At 41.6% G+C, this 22,854-nt stretch overlaps 2 protein-coding genes and 1 pseudogene across 2 annotated transcripts; all 3 read right to left on the bottom strand.

Moving 5' to 3' along the window:
* Positions 1-18,720, bottom strand: part of LOC130732859 (AP-1 complex subunit sigma-1-like) — a 28,460-nt pseudogene extending 9,740 nt beyond the window's left edge.
* Positions 53-9,158, bottom strand: LOC130732855 (uncharacterized). Its single transcript, XM_057584857.1, has 3 exons — positions 9,049-9,158; positions 1,163-8,867; positions 53-1,069 (listed from the first exon to the last, which is right to left on the bottom strand). Exon 2 carries the CDS (start codon positions 8,719-8,721, stop codon positions 6,376-6,378), a length of 2,346 nt encoding a protein of 781 aa, XP_057440840.1. The 5' UTR covers positions 8,722-8,867; positions 9,049-9,158; the 3' UTR covers positions 53-1,069; positions 1,163-6,375.
* A 466-nt stretch (positions 18,721-19,186) lies between the features above and the next one.
* On the bottom strand, positions 19,187-20,944 carry LOC130732857 (UDP-glycosyltransferase 71A15-like). The gene has a single exon (XM_057584859.1). The coding sequence runs from the start codon at positions 20,753-20,755 to the stop codon at positions 19,307-19,309; it is 1,449 nt and encodes a 482-aa protein (XP_057440842.1). The 5' UTR covers positions 20,756-20,944; the 3' UTR covers positions 19,187-19,306.
* Positions 20,945-22,854: the final 1,910 nt, after the last annotated feature.

Genomic DNA, 22,854 nt, shown 5'->3' with positions numbered 1-22,854 from the left:
TGGAGTTTGAACGGCGCAACAATTGTAAATAGCCGTCAGAATAAATGCATAGTGGAAACTGAAAAGACTTGGCAAATTAAATGTCAAATTATATGGCCTACATGCCAGAAACATTGTCGACAATTACATGCAAATTGGCGTCGAAGGCCATGGTTAGAATAGTGCCATCATTACACGCTGATAAGAGAAAGTCTTAAAGCAGAAATTTAAAAGAATTCAGGCGATCAGCAAAGGTAGCAATCTTAGCATCGAGATCTTTCTTCACAGCCTGGTCAACCTCCAACTCCTTGATAACATCTTTTGTCGAGATGATCAGAGCTTTGGATTCCTTAGTAAGCGCATCCAACTGAGCCTTCACAGCAGGGCCTTCCTCGACCAAATCAGCTCGCTTCTTCTCCAACTTGGTAATCTCTTGATGCAGCTCCTCAAGTTTAGTGTCGACATCAGAAATTTCATCTGTAATTAAAACCTTCATAGCAGTAAATTTCTTGAAATCTTCTTTCATCGCTGCAACCTGAGCTTTACCAGAAGAGACTTTTGCTTCCTTAAGGCTAACAGCTTGGCCAACGTCCTTGACTTGATGAAAAGTGGCTAAAGCATCCACCAAGAAAGATTGAAGGTTGGCCATAGCAGCAGCCTGATGAGAATCAAGCTTTTGGCCAAGCAGGAAGACAAGCAATTCCTTAGCAGCATGACTCGCTTGAGGGTCAACTTGAATCCGGTCGAGAAATCCGCTGTCGAAAACGGTAGCCTTCAGCCGACCCATGCTCTCCTCGATTTGTTGAAGGTTGGCCACCCCACTAGATTGAGCAGTCTCAGCAGTGGCATCAGCTTGATGGGGTGGAGAATCTCATTCCAAGGTGCCATCGAGAAAACCATCCAAAGCTGCCAGCGGGTCCTCCTCAAATAAAGTATCAAGCTTTTCACTAGATACATGAGATGAAGAGCCACCCTTGGCTTGAGGCGAAGGTTGCACAGGGGCAGTCGACTTTGGAGGAGGCATGGGGTTGTCGTCCTTGCCTGGAAGAACCTCTGCTTCACGAATGGGAGAGGTTGCCCCTTGAGTTTCCTACAAGAAAAAAAAAACCTCTTTAATGCCCTCTTCGATAAAATAAAATGCACAGTTAAGGAACCAACAGAACGTGGAAAATTGTAAGGGTACCTGGAAAGTGGACTCCTTAGAAGGGCTTGAGTTGGTAGAGCTCTTGGAACGGTGGGGAGATTTGTGACTAGATTTGCTCCTAACCTTCCTCCTTCCCTCAGATGTCGAGGTCTTTTTAGCCGAGGATGCGGCCTTGGGAGGCTTCTCGACACCCTCAGCTTTGGATTTTGCAGGGTTGGTGTTTACACCAAATTTTGGTAAACACAAATAAAGAATCCAAAGATCAATCTGGGACTGGATTCGAGTCCTCTTGGGTTCTTTGGTGAAAATGAATTAAATTTAGTCACTCAAAACTAAAGAAATTTAATAACAAATTAGAAACAAAACGAATAAATTCGACTTAAATGATAAAAACATAAATGAACTTTCTGAATCTGAATAGTAATAATGAACTATAAGATGCAAAGTGTTACACGAATCCCTACTTTTTCACTCTAACTTGGCTTGTAATCATTGTGATCGATTGTAAGCACTTGAGAGTTTTCGAGTAAAGATTGTGAACCTCTATTCTTTCTACAAACCTGCTATTTATAGACTTAAAATGTAACTGACTTCTAACGGTCAATTAATACAACTATTACAAGTGTCTTCTGAACATAGCTTCGTCCTACACGTGTCTTTCTATTCTATACGTGTCCCTCGTGAATCATCTTTCAAAGACAAACCGGCTTCTCATATGGAACTCTCCGTATCTCGAAAAACAGTACTTTACAGTCGAAGTCATTGAACACTTGATAAATTTCCTTGATTCCCTTCACTTTCGACTTCGAAGGTTGAACCCAGTATAAATTCCAATCGAAATGTCCAACAATAGGTCGAAATTATATGCAATTAACAGATGCCCCCCAAAATATCATTTGTTCGATCAGAAAAATGATATTTTCGACTTACCTAATTTCGACCACATACTATATGTCAGTTTTCCCCTTTTTCATTTCTGACAAGTAAAAGTCTCTTTTAACCTTTAGTAACTTCCACACTCCACTATCATAAATGTCTAATCATGTCAGACACGTTCTCCAAGGAAAACTGCCATACCCCATTCAGAATTCAAACGGATCACAAATAAATTCTATTAAACAAAAGTTTGGCATCCGCTTCAATCTCAACCGTCCATCTTGTTGTAGCTCCAGACTTATAAATAGATGGAAAAAACTTTTCCACTTCACTTCTTCTTCAACCTCTAGCTTTTCTCTCTGAAAAAAAAACCCATTTCCAAACCCTGCAACTCTTTGATATTCCAAAGCTCTACCGGAACCATTTCGGTTTACACGGGCTTTCACCATCACCATCATTGCATCATCATCATCTTCCAGTTCGCCGGCCACCACCATGACTTCCACATCCTCTTCTCAGGTTCCGTCTGCGGTTTCTCTTTTAAAACCTATTGAAGTTGAAGGGAGGACCTTTGTTCCAGAACCTCCCAATGAAGAAGAAAAGATTAAGATCTGGAATTCCCAGGTACTTATTCCCTTCTCCATTGGTGATAAGTTGCATGCATATCTAGGACCTTACCAAACTATTTTCCCAAGAAATGCATCTGCATTCTTTCCTTCACCTTTACCGGATGAGAAAATCTTGGCCTTTAGGGATTCCTACAATCTGTCCTTTTTAGGTGACCCCCCTCGAGCTTTCCGTTCTTCACCTCCAGTGAAGACGAATCCCTACATTGAATGGTTAAACAAAGTCGAGAAAGTGAAAGGAGATTTCTGGAAAACTTTAGGGATTTTTGACATAATCCAATTATCCAGGTCGAAAATTGTCTACCATCCAGCAATGTTAGCCAGTTCTTTCTTCTTTTGGGAGCGTTCGACCAATACCTTTCATACTCCTCAGGGAATGATTACCCCTACTCTCTTAGATGTAGCTGCTATTGCCGGTCTTCGACCTACAGGTTCTTCTTTTACATTCGACCGGCCTGTTAAGAAAGAAATCAAATTAGACTATAACCATCTAACTTACAAAAGCTTCATTCTGAGAAACCACGACAAGACCTCTGCAAATGTTTCCGACTCGGAACATGTAGCTTTCTTGTTGTTCTGGCTCTCTGCTTTCTTCCTTTGTTCCAAGTCTCTTCAAGTTCCTCAGAAATTTGTGCTTCTTGCTCAGCTTTTGCACGAAGGTACCGACGTCTGTTTAGGTAAAGTTTTATTAGGCGAACTTTACCTTTCTTTGAGTCAAGCCATCACTTCTCTTCAGAAGCCCTCTGGAGCCGAGAAAAACATCCTTTTTGCTGGACCTCTATGGTTTCTTCAACTTTGGCTAAATGCCATATTTGAGACCAAACTCTCAACTCCAAGTCCACAAAATGTCTCGACTTCTATTGCTGCTTTTCGACTTAATTGCTTGACTCCTTCCAAAGATAAAGTCGATCCAGAAACCACTTTCCGTGAGTTTTTTACTGCTTTTATGGAAATGACCTCTTTTACTCCCGACCTTGCTCCATTTGCTGCTCCAACTACTGGTCCCAAATGGCTTGTCCGACCTTTCCCATGCGAATCTCCGGGCGAACAGCTTGAAAGTATTAGCATCTGGAGGGAATTTTTCCGACCTCAAGTTCTTCCCCTTGGTTTCAAAAAATCTGAGGTGAACGTGTTGGGTTACCAGCCTCAACTTGTGGCTAGACAATTCGGCCTATGTCAAATCGTTCCTATCCCTCTTTTCTCAAAAAAGGATGCCATTTGCAATGAAGGGTTTTGCGACAAAGATGTCGACTCTTTTTATGAAGCCCTCAACTATTATGACAAGAAGACGTCTGCTCTTCGTCTTGAACCTCTGTCTTTCGAACCATCCTTTTATTGCACTAAAGAATTTGAAGTTTGGTGGTCGACCTACTACAAGTCTATTCAGACCACCTTAGGAGTTTGTATTGGAAAGATGACTGAAGCTCTTCAATCTGTGCAGAAAAAGGCTACAAAGAAAACTCGAGGTATGCTCATCAAAGAAATCCAGTCATTTCAGAGATTCTTCAAAACTATTTATCTTCCAGGTCGATTGAATTTAACCCTTTCGGAAGCGGCGGAAGTTTTAAAAGAAGAGGTCAAAGCCAAAGTTTTAAAAATTAAACTTTTTCCCCCTTTTGTGGATAAATATGTTTATACTCTTCGACATTATTGTCCAAAATTTCCAGCTTTTCCTACCAGTGACATGGCTTTGGCTTTACCTGTTATTTACCCAAAGTGGCTCGACCATTTTACATACAAATGTTTTATACAAAGTCTTTTACCACTTCCGAAAAGGGTTACTTCGACTAAATATTTCTTGCACACCTACCCCGGACACATTCATGTTAACTCATGTCACGTCCAAGTCCTTACACAAATTCACCAAGGTTAGATAGACTCGTCTTACTTTTGTTCTTTTTCCTTTACTCTCGTACTTATACCCCTTTTCCTTCAGCCGAACCAATACCCAAGGTTCCATGCAAGGAAGACGAAGGTTCCGACAATTCAACAGGCATTCCAGTTCAACAAAAGAACGTCCCTAAGGTATATTCGTTAATGCGTTGTTTTACCCTTTATTCGACTCTAAATCCATATCTTATATATTTTCCAGGCTCGAAAGAGAAGTTCTCAAAGCTCGACTTCGGATGCTCGAAAGAAAATAAGAATTTCATCCGAAAAGGACGACTCAGAAAGAAATTTGGTAATCTTATCTTCTATCCTTCTCATTTCATTTTCCTATATATTTTTTTTTTTTACTCATCTTCTTCCCTTATATTTTGTAGGTAGACCCAATTCCTGAAGACGAGAACATTTCTTCCAAGACTGTCGATCCAGATGAAGCTGCACAAGACAATGCTAACTCTAAAGCCTCGGACATTAACGAAGAGAATCCACCGATCTCTTCTGCAAAGAAACGTGCCGGGGCTGAGCCGAATCAAGAGGAGCAACAAGCAGAAACTGACCAAGAAGATTCTGGCTCCTCTCAAAGCGAAAGTTCGGGAGCTTCTTCTCCGACCAAAACTCAGCAAGAACAAGTAAGTATTTTTCGTTCAACACTCCTTTCTTCGTTATCCCTTAATCCTTGTACTTACCTTTTGCATTCTTCTTCAGGACAATTCCTCGAAACCAAAGCCCCCTCCTCAAGTAATCCATTTGTCTTCGAACTCTTCTGATTCCAGTTCTTCTGACTGCCAAAGTCTTGATGACTTTTTAAACTTTCAACCATTACGAATTCAATATCCTTCTGGTCGAATAGTTAGTTATGTTTCATCTGACAATGAGTCCTTTACGCAGGACCTTGGTGCTTCGGCCGAAAAGTCAGATACTGACGAAGACCGTCAGCCTATCCCTTCACCCATTGCCAAAGTTTCGAAGAGCCAAGAAAAAGCCCTTAAGGTTTCGAGCCCTGTTGCTGGCAGGAAGTCTCCTCAGTCCATTCCTATCGAAGACTTTGACGCTCTTGCCATGGATGACCCAGTATTAGCCCTTGAGCAACTCATCAGCGGTCAAGTCTCTCTTAGCACCAGTCGAAGCCAAGAATCATCTATGCAAAACGAAGGCACAAGCACTCTGAACACTGCCACCACCATGATCAACAAGCTGCGATCTCTTACGTTCGAGCAAGATTTATTCTCTGCCCTCAACTCGAATCCTAACTTAGGCCGAGAAATTAAGCAACTTATCGCTGACCTTGGCAATGAGGACCTTACTGATCAACAAGAAAAGGGCATTCAAGAAGTTCAAGAGTTTCTTGACGAATCACTTTCGACCCTTGACCAAGCCAAACTTGTCGGTCAAGACTTAGCCTCCAAATTCACTGAGTGCACACAAGCAGCTGAATCATTCGACCAAGCTAAAACCGAAGTGGATTCCATCAAATTACTCGAAGAAGCTGACTCAATGCAACTGAATGAAATTTTGAAACAGATTGCCGAACTTCAACAACAGGAAAAATCCCTCAAAGCCAATCTGGCCAAGTTCAAGAAACAAAAAACCGAAGTTGCTGCCAAGGCCATTTCTCACGTGAAAGACAAGAATCGGCTTGAAGGCGAAATTTCTGAGCTTCAAAACAAGAAGGCGAAGGTTGACAAGCGACTTAAGAAACTCAAGGGTCGATATGCTCCCATGAAAGCCACTCCACCATTTTAGTCTTCTTATTTCTGTTGATCATTTTTTTTTTTTTTTTTTTTTTACATGGCGCCTGTGCCACTTTATTTCCCTAGGTACTCTCTAATGGCGTTTTCGCCATATTTATTTTCAGCTTATGCACTACATTTCTATATCGATTTTTATCTCATGAATCGCTGGCTTAAACCTTTTTAAGTATTTTCCATTTATTGTCAATATTCGAGCAATCGTTCCAATTTCCTCAATCGAATACGCGTTGTTTGAATAACACTTGATCACTTTAAATGGCCCTTCCCATTTAGGGGCCCATTTTCCGTATGCTCGATCTTTTTTGTCCATTGGAAGGATCACTTTCCAAACTAAGTCTCCAACGCTAAATGCCTTAGACTTGACTTTTTTATTATAACTTTTAGTAATTCGTTCTTTTTGTCGAATCATAACCTCTAAAGCATTTAATCTTTCCTCGTCCAATTCAATTAACTCGTCATACATCATATTCCAATAATCATCACACGGAATCTCGAATTGCCTTTGAATTCTAACGGACTGTAAGCATATTTCGATCGGTAAAACTGACTCATGCCCGTACGTAAGTCGAAAAGGAGTTACTCCAGTGGCCTCTTTGGGCGAATTTCGATAAGCCCATAAAACTTGACTCAAAGTTTCATGCCACCTTCTCGGCTTTTGACTAATGTGTTTCTTAACCAAGTTAATTAAAACTTTATTAGCTGCTTCGACTTGTCCATTCGCCTGAGCATAATATGGCGTTGAAGTTAACAGTTTTATTCCAAAATCCTCAGCAAACTGAGCCATTTTCCTTCCAGTAAATACTGACCCTTGGTCAGTAGTTAACGTCTCAGGGATCCCATATCTAAATACTATGTGTTCTTGAATAAAACTAATAACCGTATCTTGGTCGACACCTCTCAGCGGAATGGCCTCGACCCATTTAGTGAAATAATCGATAGCCACTATTATATAGTCATGTTGTTTAGACGAAGAAGGATGTATTTGACCTATCAAATCCAACGCCCACCCCCTAAATGGCCAGGGTTTCACGATCGAATGTAACTCACTTGCCGGTACATGTTGGATGCCAGCATGCTTCTGACATTCGGCGCAAGATTTGGCATATTCAATGCAATCTTTTAACATATTTGGCCAATATACTCCTTGTCGAAACAATGTCCACTTCATCTTATGGCCAGCCTGATGCGCCCCACACATACCATCATGAACGGCCTTGACTGCTCGAAACGCTTCTTCTTCACTTAGGCACTTTAGTAAAACTTCATTCACCCATTTTTTAAACAATTCGTCATCCAAAATCAAGTAACTTAGAGCTCGATACTTTGTTCTTCGATCTGTTGGTGCATGTGGGTTTTGCAAGTATTTCACAACAGGTTTCCTCCAATCACTATCATCCAAATTACTAATGACCAATACCTCCTGCTCGAACTCCACTTTCCTTTCCTTAAAACTAGGAATAAACTTTCTTTTGACCTTTACTAGCTCTTTAAACTTTTTCCGAGGTAGCCGGTACCCTAACGCAATTTGTGCCAAAACATTCGCTTCAGCATTCTCGATCCTAGGGATATGACATAATTCGACTTCATCAAAACTTCTTAACATTTTAACTGCTTTCGAATGATATTTCATTAAATTCTCACTAACACATTGGTATTCACCAGTTAGTTGCTTAATAACCAACTCTGAATCTCCACGAATTAAGAGCTCTCTAGCCCCCAAGTTTAGAGCCGTTTCGAGCCCTATCAATAAAGCTTCATACTCCGCCTCATTATTCGAACACTCACCTTCGATGCCCAACTTAATTTTTGTCGGGATTCCTTGGGGTGAAATTATCAAGATACCTATCCCGGTCCCCTTCTTATGCCTCGAACCATCGAAATACATTTCCCAAGGTTTCAACGTCACCACCGTCTCCTGTTCTTTCGACCCACTATGATCAACCAAAAAATCAGCTATTACTTGGCCTTTCATAGCCCTTAAATGTTGATAACTTAAAGAAAACTCAGTAAGGGCCAACGCCCACTTTCCAATTCGACTATGAAGAATGGGCTTGAACAGCATATGCTTTATTATATCATAATGGGAAATAACAGTTACATCAATAGGTTTAATATAGTACTTAAGTTTAGTACATGAAAAATACAAACATAAACACAATTTTTCTACTAAACTATATCTAGTTTCGGCATCATTAAGGATTCGGCTCAAATAATATATAGCCCTTTCGATTCCATCTTCATCATCTTGAGCCAACACACTGCCAATAGTTTCCTCTGATGCCGAAATGTAGAGTTTCATTGGTTTCCCACGAATGAGAGGAGCCATGACTGGTGCCGTTGTTAAGCTGGCTTTTATTTCCTCAAACGCCTTCTGATGTTCTTCCATCCATTGAAACTCTTGTTCTTTCTTGAGTCGAAGCAATGTGGAGAATACCTTGGTTTTCCCGCTTATATCCATGATAAACCTTCTCAAGAAATTGACTTTGCCCAACAAAGATTGTAACTGTTTTTTATTCGACGGTGGTTGAGTATCGAAGATTGCTTTCGCCTTGTTCTGGTCGATTTCAATGCCCTTCTTATGAACAATGAATCCCAGAAATTGCCCTGCAATTACACCAAAGGCACACTTGAGTGGGTTCATTTTCAAGCCGTACTTTCTCATTTTTTCAAATGACAACTTAAGATGTTCAATATGAACATCCTGAGATTTCGACTTTACTACAATATCATCGATATACACTTGCATAAATTTCTCAATATATTCATGAAAGATAGTGTTCATTACCCTCTGATAAGTTGCACCGGCATTTTTAAGACCGAACGGCATCACCACCCATTCATATGTTCCTAGTGCCCCTGGACACCGAAATGCAGTCTTCGACACATCATCCTCTGCAATGTAAATTTGGTTATACCCCGAATATCCGTCCAGTAAACTTAAATATTCATTTCCTGCGGCAGAATCTACCATCATTTCGGCCACAGGCATGGGATATTCATCTTTCGGCGTAGCCGAATTTAAATCTCTATAATCTATGCAAACCCTCATTTTACCATTTTTCTTAAGTACAGGAACTACATTAGCTAACCAATCGACATACCTGGCTGTTCGTATGAACTTTGCTCCAAGTAAGCGCTCCACTTCCTCTTTTATCTTTGAGAACACCTCTGGGGCGAATCTCCTTGGGGCTTGCTTCACTGGTTTCCTACCAGGCCGAATTGGTAACTTCAACTCCACTAACTCCCGGCTTAAACCCGGCATTTCGTCATAATCCCATGCGAAGCAATCTTTGTATTCCTGCAACAAACTAACAATCCGATTCTTAAAACCCGAATCGATCAACGAACTTACATACGTCGGCCTTTTCTTGGTCCCATCTCCTAAATCAACCTCCTCCAAAGGATCCTGAGCCTGCATTTTTAACATGGGATCTAAAGATTGCTCGAATCCAAGGGGTTCATCATCATATATACAATCAAGAACCGGCTCTGATCTGTCTTCATTAAAATGATCCAAGTCTAGGCACTCCTCCGGTTTGCAAATTTCTTCATATTCGGCTTCCTTTGCCGTTCCTATATATTGTTCGGCCTCCAAGGCCGTCTTTATTCTCATCTCGGCCGCATAGGCCGATATTCGAGCTACGCTCGACTCAATCATCTAATTCGACGATTTGCCACTCTCCAGTGGCATTCCGAGCACGAAAGTTTTTATTCCAAAGAAATTCGTACTCCGGGTGAAGATTCATTGCATAACTAGTGGAACCTTCCATGTGTTCTTTTCCTTCTGATTCATACGGAGCGATGTTTGCCATCCGCTTCTCGAAATTCTTTCGGTCAACAAACTCCACTTCAGCTTTGTAGTAACTCTGGTCAGCATCAACATTTTCGACCACCCCATCTGGCCTCCAAATTGACAGCTTTTGATGAAGGGAGGACGGCACAGCCCCTACCCCATGAATCCATTCTCGTCCTAGCAACAGATTGTAGTTTGCTTTCGATGGCACTACCACGAACAGAGTAGGTCGAGAAACAGTACCAATTGTGGTGTCCACCAATAACATTCCCAAAGACTTAGAAGTTTTTCCCTCGTAATCAGTCAACATCATGTTATGAGGTTGCAAATCCTCGACAGATTTCCCAATCTTCTTAAGCAGAAACTTTGGCATCAAATTTATGGCGGCCCCGCCATCAACCAAGACTTTATTGACGCCTACTCCTTCAATGCGGGCCCACACAAAAAGCGGTTTCAAATGCTTCTTCATCTCCATATCTGGTTTCTTGAAAACGGCACAATCATCTTCGATTCCTCCTTTAGTCATCACATAATAGCACAGTGGATTGTCATCATCCTCCTCGACGTAGTAATCCTCTTCATCATCAGTGATTTCAGTTTTCACATCGAACTCTTCTGGAAGGATCGAGACTAAGCTGCACATGGACTCAAACTCAGACTCCAACATTTCAAAGTTGTCCTTCATTTCGACATCTTCAGACTGTTTCTCTTTCCCTTTTGCCTGGTTAGTAGTCACCCAATTCCCAGCATTCTTCATACTCTGCTTAATCACCTGAATAGGAACCATAGGAGCCCCACCACTTTGGCCCAAAAGTTGGTACTTGACTGGCCTCTCAGAACTGGATTGGCCTGCCTCGAAGGCTTTCTCCCTCTGGTGACGCCTCCACTGAGTTTTTGTCATTGGGTTTCGACCTAGATACGGCCTTGGGACATAGGTATAATTCTTATGATTTCGAGAATTATCCATATAGGCAGACCCACTTCCCAATTCGACCACCTTAACCTTAGGGTGAGGCGCCTGACTCCTTGCCATCCACTTGTTGAACGGAACTCGACTTGGTGGCATATAAGTTCGACCACGCCCTCTTCCGAACCCAAAGGATCCCCTTCCCCTTATGAAGGGAGAATCAGCTCGTCCTCTGGACCCAAAACTAGGAGGCCTTTCCGGTATTACTGCGCGGCGTTTCTTGATTTCAGCATCTTCTATAGCTTGAGCAGCCACCTTGTCAAATACGACACTGCACCTTGGGCACAACATCACTTCAGAGTAAGACTTTTGGCAACGCTGCAGGAATTCCAGCAGGCTTTCCTCCGACCGAGGGTAAACCACCTTCTTAGCGGTTTCGACCTCTTCTTCCACGGAAGGAGCATCCATTCCCTCTTCAGACAATTCGACCTTCTCCATCCCTGGAGAAGGCCCCACAGCTTCGATATCATCTCCTCCAGTAGCAACCTGATTCAAGTCAGACAACTCAACCATCATTATCCCGGCTGGCTCGACGTAATTGGCGTTGCCAATTTGCATTGGGTCAGAATCAATCTTCATAGCAGCCTTATCCTTTTCTTCGAACTTGAGCCGTCCTTCTTTGATTGCAGTTTGCACCAGATCCCTGAAACGTACACAATTATTAGTCCAGTGACTGAATACATTATGAAACTTGCAAAACTTTTTTCCTTTCCTTTGGTCGAAAGGTACTTCTTTTTTATCAGGAGATACTTTAATTTGACCATCTTTTAACAGAATATCATAAATCGCGTCGCATTTAGTAACATCAAAATTATACGCTTTCACAGGAAATTTACCAACACCTTTGTTTGTTTCCGCATTTTTAGATTCATAGGGTTTTAACATCCTACAAACATAACGAGGTCCTGATACCAATTCGGCCACATCAACCTCCTGCTGTTCGATATCATCACAGTTGCCTGGATAAGAGTCATAATCGACTTCATATTCGCAACTTTCGACGAACGCGACTTTACCCTTCTTGGGAACTCTATTAAATTTTTCTTTTTCGAGTTTCAAATTTTCAATCTGTCTGACCCTGTCAGCCAATTGAGCCATGTCCCTAAGATGTTGGGTATCTATCTTCTTACGAATTGAGTAGTCTAGGCCGCCAGCCGCCATTTCGACTAACTCATGTTCTGGGACCTGAGTGAAGCACTTCGACTTCATTTGTCTGAACCTATTCAAGTAATCATCTATGGTTTCTTTGAATTTTCTTTTCACGCTGGCCAATTCCTTCAGACTGACTTTCGACTCACCCCTGAAGAACTGTTCGTGAAAAACTCTCTCTAACTGAGCCCAATTATGGATTGAATTAGGCAACAAAGTAGTAAACCAAGTAAAAGCATTTTTAGTCAGAGAACTCGGAAAATATTTCATCTTCAGGTTCTCATTATTTGCTATATCCCCTGCTTCTATTTGGTACCTAGCGATATGTTCGACTGTCGACTCTCCAGTATCCCCCAAAAACTTGGTGAACTTAGGGACTTTCCATCCTCTAGGCAATTCTGTTTGAAGGACGAATTCGGAGAAAGCCGAAGCAAAATGGGGTCGATTTGCATAACCCACATTGAATCCATGTTGGTTCAATAACTGTTCGACTATGCCTGCTATATTTTGATGCCCCCCAACGTTATTTTGTCTAACTCTCTCGACTACCCTATCTGCATCCATATTTCGATTTATTAAGATAGGATTTTCAATGTTCAGAGGCATTTGGCCACCAAGGTTATCCAATTGATTTCGACCTTGCACTGCCGCCACTTCGGCATTTGCTTGAAGCGGAACATTCTGAGGAACCGCATTCATTTCGACGGCATTATTCGCCGCTGCCCCCACAGGATTCGCCACCTCGTTTCGAGGGACTCCAAAAGCGTCAGCAATTCGACCCATTTGTCTCGTCAACTGCTGATACGACTCATTTATGTTTTGGATTAAAGGATTAAACACAGTTCCTATTTGTTGGGCCAACATATTCACCATTTCGTGGTTACTATCATCCATTTGTTGCCTCAATACGTTAACAGAGGTATTTGTCAACGAAGTCCCTAAATGGTTGACACTCGCCCCTGCCATCCCCTGAGGATAAATATTATTTCGACCCCCGACATTGGAGGCCGAAGCCTGGTGTTGATTCCTCGGGGATCCGACTGACATTACGTTATCTGAATATACGGCAGGAAATGTCCCTACTCCAGCCATTAACCCTGGAGGCATCCCAAATGGCGGATTCACCGGCATGTTCACCGGTTGAGGGCGAGATGCCCCAGCAACCATTTGTGATACGACTGGAGTCGTCGGAGAGGGCACTGTAGCCGCTTGCGTCACCACAGGTATAACATTTTCAGCCACATTGGTCGTTGTTGCCTGTGCCGTTCCAGAGTTCAAGGCATTTCCCTCAACATTCACTCCAGCACCGGGATTTCCGGTTTGATTTGCCGAAGGTCCAGTATTCGCGGGAGGGGAATTACCACTTCTCGATCTACCATTCGCCATACTTACTAGTCTTCCACTTCTTAAACGCATAAACGTGGGTTAAGTAAGTTTGAATGATAACCGAATTCAACAACTATTTTCACAAAGAGGTCCCACCGGGTGTGCCAATTTGTTTACACCAAATTTTGGTAAACACAAATAAAGAATCCAAAGATCAATCTGGGACTGGATTCGAGTCCTCTTGGGTTCTTTGGTGAAAATGAATTAAATTTAGTCACTCAAAACTAAAGAAATTTAATAACAAATTAGAAACAAAACGAATAAATTCGACTTAAATGATAAAAACATAAATGAACTTTCTGAATCTGAATAGTAATAATGAACTATAAGATGCAAAGTGTTACACGAATCCCTACTTTTTCACTCTAACTTGGCTTGTAATCATTGTGATCGATTGTAAGCACTTGAGAGTTTTCGAGTAAAGATTGTGAACCTCTATTCTTTCTACAAACCTGCTATTTATAGACTTAAAATGTAACTGACTTCTAACGGTCAATTAATACAACTATTACAAGTGTCTTCTGAACATAGCTTCGTCCTACACGTGTCTTTCTATTCTATACGTGTCCCTCGTGAATCATCTTTCAAAGACAAACCGGCTTCTCATATGGAACTCTCCGTATCTCGAAAAACAGTACTTTACAGTCGAAGTCATTGAACACTTGATAAATTTCCTTGATTCCCTTCACTTTCGACTTCGAAGGTTGAACCCAGTATAAATTCCAATCGAAATGTCCAACAATAGGTCGAAATTATATGCAATTAACAGTTGGGAGCTGGAGAATTTTCATGGGAGGGAGGATTAGAAATGGAATGCTCATGGACATCAGCCTGAGGAAAAGAACAAAACACGATCAGACTAGGAAATCACAGATCAAAATGTCACAAGGTATTCTCGAAAATAAGAAACCTACCTGAATAGCGGCGTCACCATCACCTTCTTTGCCATCGCCTTCAGGCTGAGCATCGGACACCAGTGTAGAAGCCTTGCTAGCTGTGGAAGTACCAGCCCCTTTGGCTTTCTTTTGGCCAACCGAAGCAGCAGGTTTAGCCTTCCTTTTTCGACCCTGTCGAAAAGAACTTTAGTCGAGACCCCAAAGAGGCCAAAAGAAAAGGAAAAGCTAAAAGAAAAATACCTTAAGTTTGTCAGCAAGGCTGACATTATCGTCCTCATCATCATCATCATCGTCCTCAATCACAACTGGCTTGTCCTTAGAAGAATGAGCCACCGGAGAAATAACTTGAGGAGCCGGTTGGGTAATGACTTCAGCTGTAAACAGAAAGAGAAATCAAGAGGTAAAATAGGAAAACCTAGGCCAAGTCGAAATATTACCTTGACCAATACGCATGTTCAGCGATATGTGGTTGAAGATTTCGACGGGCACATGATACGGAAAGTTCCATAAGTGGTACTTGGTCCAAGTCACTCGCTTTCGAGGAGGTAGAGCTTGATTGGCCAACACATTTATATTTACATGGTCAACCCATTTGGGCAAGACCGGTGGAAAGGCCAATGCAAACCTACTCGTAGGCAAAGATGAGAACCTAAAGCCAGTTTTTCGAATAACAAAAGATAGACCTTCCTCACCAGGAGGAATAACTAACTTGGATTTTTTGGCTTTAAATTCCCATTTTTGCCTTAATACCTGAGCTGCTTTTGCAACCGTATCTCGAAGGCGAAGAGTTGGATAATATACCACACCAAAGAACTCTTGAAAGGATCGAATTTCTGCCAGGTGCATACCTTTGGTCTTCTTGAGGTCCTGCTTCTGCAAAAGAAAAGCATCTGTCATGCATTGCAGACAATCTACGAGGGGCTTCGAAATTTGGGCCCAATACTCAGACCACCAGGCTTTGAAAGAATTAGTAGCATAATACGAAGGAGCGTAGGTGAAGGGGCTCAGGTTGAGAAGTTTCTTGTTATAGAAATGAACAGTCGTGTCAAAAGCAGAAGCCCTCTTAATAGCCCCGGGGTACAAGACGAGACTCTTGTCGAACAAAGTGTTGGGCAGAGCTTGGCTAAGCCCAAACTGTCGAGAAACCAATTGAGGGTTGTAGCCACACAAAGTGTAATCACTGCTAGCAAAGCCTACAGTTAAAACCCTAGGAGAAAGGAGGGTCCTCCAGAGTGTAATGTGATGTTCTTTGGGCAATGCAGAATCAGAAGCATTAGGGTAAGAATTCCTCAGCCAGAAAGGGCCACGAATAGCCTTGCTATAAGGAGAGAAACTGGAGCGATAATGCTTCAGCTCAAGAAACATGGGAAAGTACTTTCTGAAATCAGTTTCAAAACTTGACGCATCATAAGCAGGGGTCAGGGTCTCGAGCCTGTGGGCATCAATCCTGGTGTTAGAAACAGCTGGGGGATTATCTTGCACCGGCAGAAGAGATTCGAAGACCGCATTCAACCAAAATTGAAATAGCCAAAGAGGTCCAGCCGCATTCAGGTTTTGGTATTCCGGATATCCTCGACAGCTTCATTCAGCATTTGATAAAGGTTGCCAAGAACAAGCCTAGCCATAGCGAGTTGTCGACCCTCGTGGAGCAAATTGGCCAAAGGTAAAAGCTTGGCAGGTATACGCAAAGACTTGGTGCAAAAAACATAAGCAGACAGCCAATACAACAAGAACGCGACATGTTCAGCATCAGACACCTCACCACTCTCAACATAATGGTCCTTAATAAATCGACTAAATGAAATATTGTCAGTAGGAATCGAAATGGGGTTAGCAGCTGCAGGCGCAGAGTGATAATCGTCACCAATGGGCCATAATCCAGTGATGGCAGCAACATCCAAGAGGGTGGGAGTAATCATGCCAAAGGGAACATGAAGGCAATTAGTAGACCTCTCCCAAAAATAAAGCGAACTCAATAGCATAGCAGGGTTATACGAAATTTGCGATCTCGACAGCTGAATCAAGTCGAGAATCCCGACATCCTTCCAGTGTTGCCTCTTGTCTTCCTCAACCCTATCTAACCATTTCAGGTAGGCTTTGTCGTTAGCAGAAGGGTTAGGAGGAGCTGAACGAAAAGCTCTTTTTGGGTCGGTAAGAAATGGCATACGGTAAGAAGGTTGGAATGCCAAAATAAGCTCCTCTCCCCTAACACTAGGGTGAAATGACTCATGTTCTTCAGGAAGACTATTGGGCCTATCATGCTTCACTACTTTCAAAGGACCCAAAATGGCGCGTAAAGTACCATTAACAGAGAAAGGAATGAGTACCTGAGATTTCCAGATAGCCCTCTTCTCTACTTCGTTGGGAGGTTCCGGGATTGCCACGCGCTTGGATTCATCCAACTTAAGCTCAGTGGCCAACGGAATGGTCTGCTCAGGATCGGAAGCCATTGAAGGAAACGGTAGATATTCCAGAGAAAACGGAAGAAGATGAAGTGAGAACTTTGGGGGAAGAAGCTGAAGGTTTGGGGAAAAAGTAAAGTTTGAACAAGAATTGCCAATAGGGTATTTATAAGCAGAAGGGCAAACGGAACCCAGGCCGCATTGTGCAGTAATTTATAAAATTTGGGGTCCAAGTGATTATTTTATTAGCTAACTCATGTCATTTCTCAACTTTTTGACATAGATGAAATCATGGCCCTAAAAAGGCTATAATTGTCAGCTAGTGGAAAGACATCAGACGTTATGGCTACTGATTGGACCTGAGGATCGAACGGTCAAGAGCACAAAGTATTTGAATCGTTGAGATTGAACGGGTGCGATCAAAAATGCTTGGTGTCTTCAAGATAAAGCAGTCGACAACCAACATTTTTGGGGGGCAACTGTTGAGCCGAAATTTCCAACGCTAAACATATCGACACCGGTGTTAGGAGGATGATTCCTCGACAGGAAGGACCATGATGAAGCTCGAGGCGCATTAGGCAACGCTTCCCCAAAGTCAAGGAAGGCGAGGAAAATTCGACAAACCGACAAACTCGACGAAGGAGGCAGTTACCAAGTAGTGGGCGATTATCAGCACGTGTGCATACCCACGATGCCACAAATGGCGGTGGTTACCCACGACTCAAGGCTACCCACGTCGCAAACAAACCAATTAAAGTCACGTGCGCAAAGCCACCGGCTAAACGTGGGGTAAAGCGCCAAAATTCAAACCCACGAAGCCATCATGCATTGAAGAAAAACCGCCAAGAACGTGGAGGAAGAAACAACACTATAAATAGAAGAAGCAGCAGCAGGGAAAGGGGTTCTCAACTCAAACTCTGAAAATTCACCAAAAAGCTCTAAATGTCCGCATCAATGAGACTCAATGAGCAAAACGTGATGATGGAGGAGTATGTTGCAGAACCAACACTTTAGTTTTCTTGTATTAAGCTTGTTAATTTCCAGTTCCTTTATGCATTTTCCTGTCGAAATCCACATTTCTTGTAGCTTTTGTGTTATTTTGATGTATGTGACTTCTTTGTAATTGACCCGTGCTTAATGAAATCCAGTTCTATTTGAACCGATTCGTTGTTGTCGAAAAACACTCACGCACACACAACACTTTGGCAAAGCGTTTTCTCAAAAGGACCCTGAATCTAAACTTCCTTTAGTCGAACTAAGAGGATATTTGTTTACCAAAAATCAGCGTAAACAGGAATAAAATAACATATCCGAAAGAGAAAGGCCATTACATACCTGTGCAGCAATCAACCGGGCAATAGTTTTTTTCTCGATTCCTGAAGCTCACCAGCAATTAGAAGTTCATCGAGTATATAATAGGCCTTCAATGATGCAAAAACAGAGAACAAATCAGAAAGGGCATTACTTGACCAAAATGAATGCCAGCTTACATGATCAATAATTGTTGCTCATTCAGGGCGGCACCACCTTGGAAGGATCATATAAAATGGTAATAAGTTAAAGGAAAATAAGTAGCCCTTGTTTTGGAATCATGAAAAATGGACACACCTTATGGAAGTTGAATATCAAGTCCAGTTCACAGACCTGTAAAATGAGAAGTGACCACTATCAAGTTACAGACACAAGAATCCTGATATCCTTCCTATAGTAAATGAAGCAGTATTTACGAAACTCAAAGCTTTCAATAGAACTCACACTGCCAAAATACTGATCGAGAATCTCCACAAAATGATGAATCATTTCAAGGACTTCTAGTTCGTTGTCCTCTTCATCAATACACATGCAGAAATTTAGGCTAGCATACCTGCATCAGATATTCATTATAATGTAGTCAATTTGAAGTCTTTTCTATTAACACTCGCATACTCCACACATATAATTTTCTATTGCGACTGAAATGGTGGTATCATTTTGAATGCAGAAAGTCCCAGAAGCCAGAGGAAAAGTGAAGAAAGGAGACTTCAAATGTGATATTTTCTTTTTGACGCTTAACTTCAAATGTGAATATATCAAAATGAAAAAATGTAAATAGGTTCGTCAAAATTATGCATGATATGGGATTGTTATATAATTTGTCTTCAATGGTATTGTTACATTTTTGTGGTTGGTAGATACTAGATAGTCAAATTTGATTTAATACCATATATCGAATTAACTAATAGCTATTTTTTGGTACAATATTTTTGGTATTAGCTATATTGTACTACCAAAAACAGCTAATGGACATTTGTTGCAATCATTTCCCTGACGACATCATTAAAGACTAAAAATAACTGAAGTTGGTGAGCAAGTTCATAATAATATTCATCAGTTCCAAACATGGCTAAAGAGGGAACAGCTACTACATTTGATGCCATGAAACTAACATGCGTGTGGTTTGAAAGATGATTTCAAACCTGATGCATGAAATAATCAATCAAACGATCTAAATATGAGTATGAACATCCTCCTTCTAACAGTGTCTTCCTACTCTTTTCACTCATCTCCTTCACTCTCTTCCTCACTTCCCCATCTTTGTCCAACACACTCCTTATTCCTCCTTCGATCTTGTCTGCAGTTAGAAGATAGTTAGGCCCGCCATTGATCTCCACCCTATAATCCAATGAAATCTCCACAGCTATCTTCAGCTCACGCACGAGCACAAAGGCGTTCGTTTGTTGTTCGGCATAGAGTGGCCACGTGGCAATGGGAACGCCGAAGTATATGCTCTCCAGCGTGGAATTCCAACCGCAGTGCGATACGAACCCACCCGTGGCGGGGTGGGTCAAAACCCGGGTCTGAGGAGCCCATCCAATGACCCTTCCAATCCCTGTTGTTCGATCCAAGAATCCTTCGGGTAAAACCGATGCTAGATCATCAACAGAGTAATCAGAGGGCCCGACCATGGAGCCCTTCAGTGGGGGCTTTCGAAGGGACCATACGAAACGAACCCCGCTGTTCTCAACCGCACGTGCAATCTCTGTGATCTGAGCCCGATCGAAAGAACCCCGGCTCCCGAAGCAAAGGAACACTACCGACAAAGGAGGTTGTTCATCGAGCCATGTAAGTATCTCGTGACTCTCACCATTGTCCTTGGGGTTCAGTATGGGCCCCACTGGATATATGGGTATTATACCTTGAACTGGTTTGTTATCCGGATCTGAGAATGAGCGAATTGCGTGTGGTTCAAGCTCATCAAAGGAATTCACAATAAAACCATTGGCTCTCTTCAACCCTCTGCCATAGCTTAAGAAGAATTGCTCCCATTCCTTGTTCAGTACCGCACTGGGCAGCGACTTGGAAGGGACTGGGTTCAGGAAACCCGGGATGGCGACCTCGGTGTCCGGTTCCTTCAAATCGTCGGCTTCCAGGTCGTGTCGTTCTCGGAGCGTGTAGAGGTGGAGCATCAAGCTGAGGAAGGCGACACCGGAGGTGAAAAAGACAAGGGAAGGAACGTTGAAGTGGTCAGCGACGTCAATCATGGTGGTGCAGAACATGTCAAGCACGAAGGCAGCGAGTGGGGGGCCGCCAGAGTGGAGGTTGGAGATGACAGCTTCTTTGACGTGGGGTTTCTGGTTTTCAAGGAGAGTGATCATCAAGTTTCCTAGATCAGGTTTAGAGTCAGGATCAGTGGGTGGTAGTTGAGGAGGAGGGAGGTTGATGACTTGGACACGTTCGGAGAAGGAAGAGAGGGAAGATGTGTCGGATTCGCTTGCGGTGGAGTATGGGAATTGGAGGATGAAGAGAGTGATCCAGAGTCGGTCATCACGGTTTAGGAGAAGCTTGGCGAACTCAAGTGCAGATACAAGATGACCCGCACCGGGAGAAGGGATGAACACTAATCTTACGGCTTTCTTCATATTACTACTGGTGGACTGGGATAGAAAGGATGAATGATAGTGAAGGAGAAGAAGAATGATTCAAGAGTACTGATGCTGCTTACTTACTCCGCACAGCTAGATATAAGATAGGCAAGCCTTGAAATTATCATACCCCCTTTTGGTTATCTGATACGTGTTTTTTATACAGAAACAAACAGGGGACCCCTTATTTCTTTGTTTTCCTAAGAGCCAAACATTTTGTGTCGATAAGGGATGAATGGAGCACAATTGATACCGAACAATCCTTACTAGGGGTGAACATGGGTCGGGTAGATCCAATGAACCCATCCAATCCAATCCGATCCAACAGAAAAAATGCGGGTTGGATCGGGTAATCGGTTAATCGGATGGATTTTACTACAACCCAATTAAGTTCGGATCGGATTTCGAATTCAGTTCAAATCCATCTAACCCAACTCAGAATCCATACATATAATAATAATTTTTTTTTATATAATTTTACTCATACTTTGAGTGCTAGTGTTGGAGTGATGACTTTTTAAAACTTTGAGACTTAAGTATTTGTAGTTATTTGTCATATTTGAACCTAGAGTATTTGTTTGTAGTTATTTGTTACATGTCTATATATATTATTTGGCATGTTGGAGACATCTAAGTTCTAAGTGTCATGGCATGACATTTAATGTTGTTTTTCACTTTTTAGGTACTATTTATGTTAGATTGTTTCTATGTCATTTGGTAATGAAGTTTTATGTTTTCATGATGTTTGGTTATATGTCATTTATGTGATATTATTTCATGCTATTTAGTATAACTTTTTGTGTCATTTTCATGTTATTTAGTATTATAACATATTTAGTATTTTTTATAATTTTTTTCTGAATTTATAATAATATTTGCAACATTTTTTAATATTTCAGATATATTATTATTTTAATATAATGACCCAATCAATCCATCCAACCCTCGGGTTGGTTCGGATCAGGTCCGAAGAAGAAATTCGTGAATTTCAACCCAACCCAACCCAGACAATTTTAATCGGTTCGAATTTTATTTTGATCAAAATCCATCCAACCTAACCCATGTGCACTCCTAATACTTACGGCTCCATACACCCAATTGCTTGGCAGTTTCACAATCACAACGTGAAAAGGTAGGATTTTTTTTCCACTTTCTATTATGGTGGTCACTCAAAAGCCTCCACTAAAGTGAGGTTTCAAGAGTGGTCAATAATTTAAAGAGTATGTTTGTTTTAACATTCAACTTTATCCCATCAAAATTCTTGCTTTCGGGGAAAATGGGATCCTACTTTTCCGAGTATGTTTGTTTTAACATTCAACTTTATCCCATCAAAATTCTTGCTTTCGGGGAAAATGGGATCCTACTTTTCCAAGTGAATATGCTTTCTATCTAAATCAAACCAAACATGCTAAACTGGTTTACGTATCCGATCTTTGTTTTGCTATAGACTTGGTTGGGACATGATTAATACTAAGTGAACCTAGAAGTCCACCCATGCGTAGAGAAAATGAATCTTGCAGGTGATGTCATGGCGTTGCTGGCAACTTCCGAAATGAAAGATCATTTGGATGATATGGTTTGTCTCTTGAAGTACTGACCACAAGGATAGTGAAGGCCACTTTCTGGTTTATAATGTGGAGTGATTTCTAGGGTGGACCATACATTAACGTACTTCACTATGTATTATTGAAAAACGTTAAATATAGGAGTTCTATAAGTATCTATTGAATATGTAAAAAGTAGAAATTAAAGTTCCTCCAAATTCTGCAATATTAGTGAATTCCCTAGAACCTACATATTAGAATCATAACTCAATTATAAACTCTTTCAAGTTTTCTCAAGTTGAAATTGTGTGTACCTCTCTCTTCATATCATCATATATATTAAGGGCCCGTTTGTATTGACATCCCAAGGAGGCCAACATGCGTTTTGAGAGAATTTTATCTCTAGTCCATAGAAAAAAAAAACCGCGTTGGGGATAGACCACCGCTCACACAAACGAAGCCTAAATAGATGTCTCTCTATCTCTCTCTTTATATCATCATATGTATGTATTAAATAGGTGAACTCTTTGAATTTATAAGAGATAGATATTA

The sequence above is a fragment of the Lotus japonicus genome, chromosome 1 (genome assembly GCF_012489685.1).
Source record: "Lotus japonicus ecotype B-129 chromosome 1, LjGifu_v1.2".
Lineage (NCBI taxonomy): Eukaryota > Viridiplantae > Streptophyta > Magnoliopsida > Fabales > Fabaceae > Lotus > Lotus japonicus.
The sequence above is the reverse complement of the archived record's forward strand: the minus strand, read 5'-3'. Positions and strand labels throughout refer to the sequence as shown.

Coding starts and splice junctions, on each gene's coding strand:
- LOC130732857 (XM_057584859.1), bottom strand. CDS start 20,755: ATGAAGAAAGCCGTAAGATTAGTGTTCATCCCTTCTCCCGGTGCGGGT.
- LOC130732855 (XM_057584857.1), bottom strand. CDS start 8,721: ATGGATATAAGCGGGAAAACCAAGGTATTCTCCACATTGCTTCGACTC.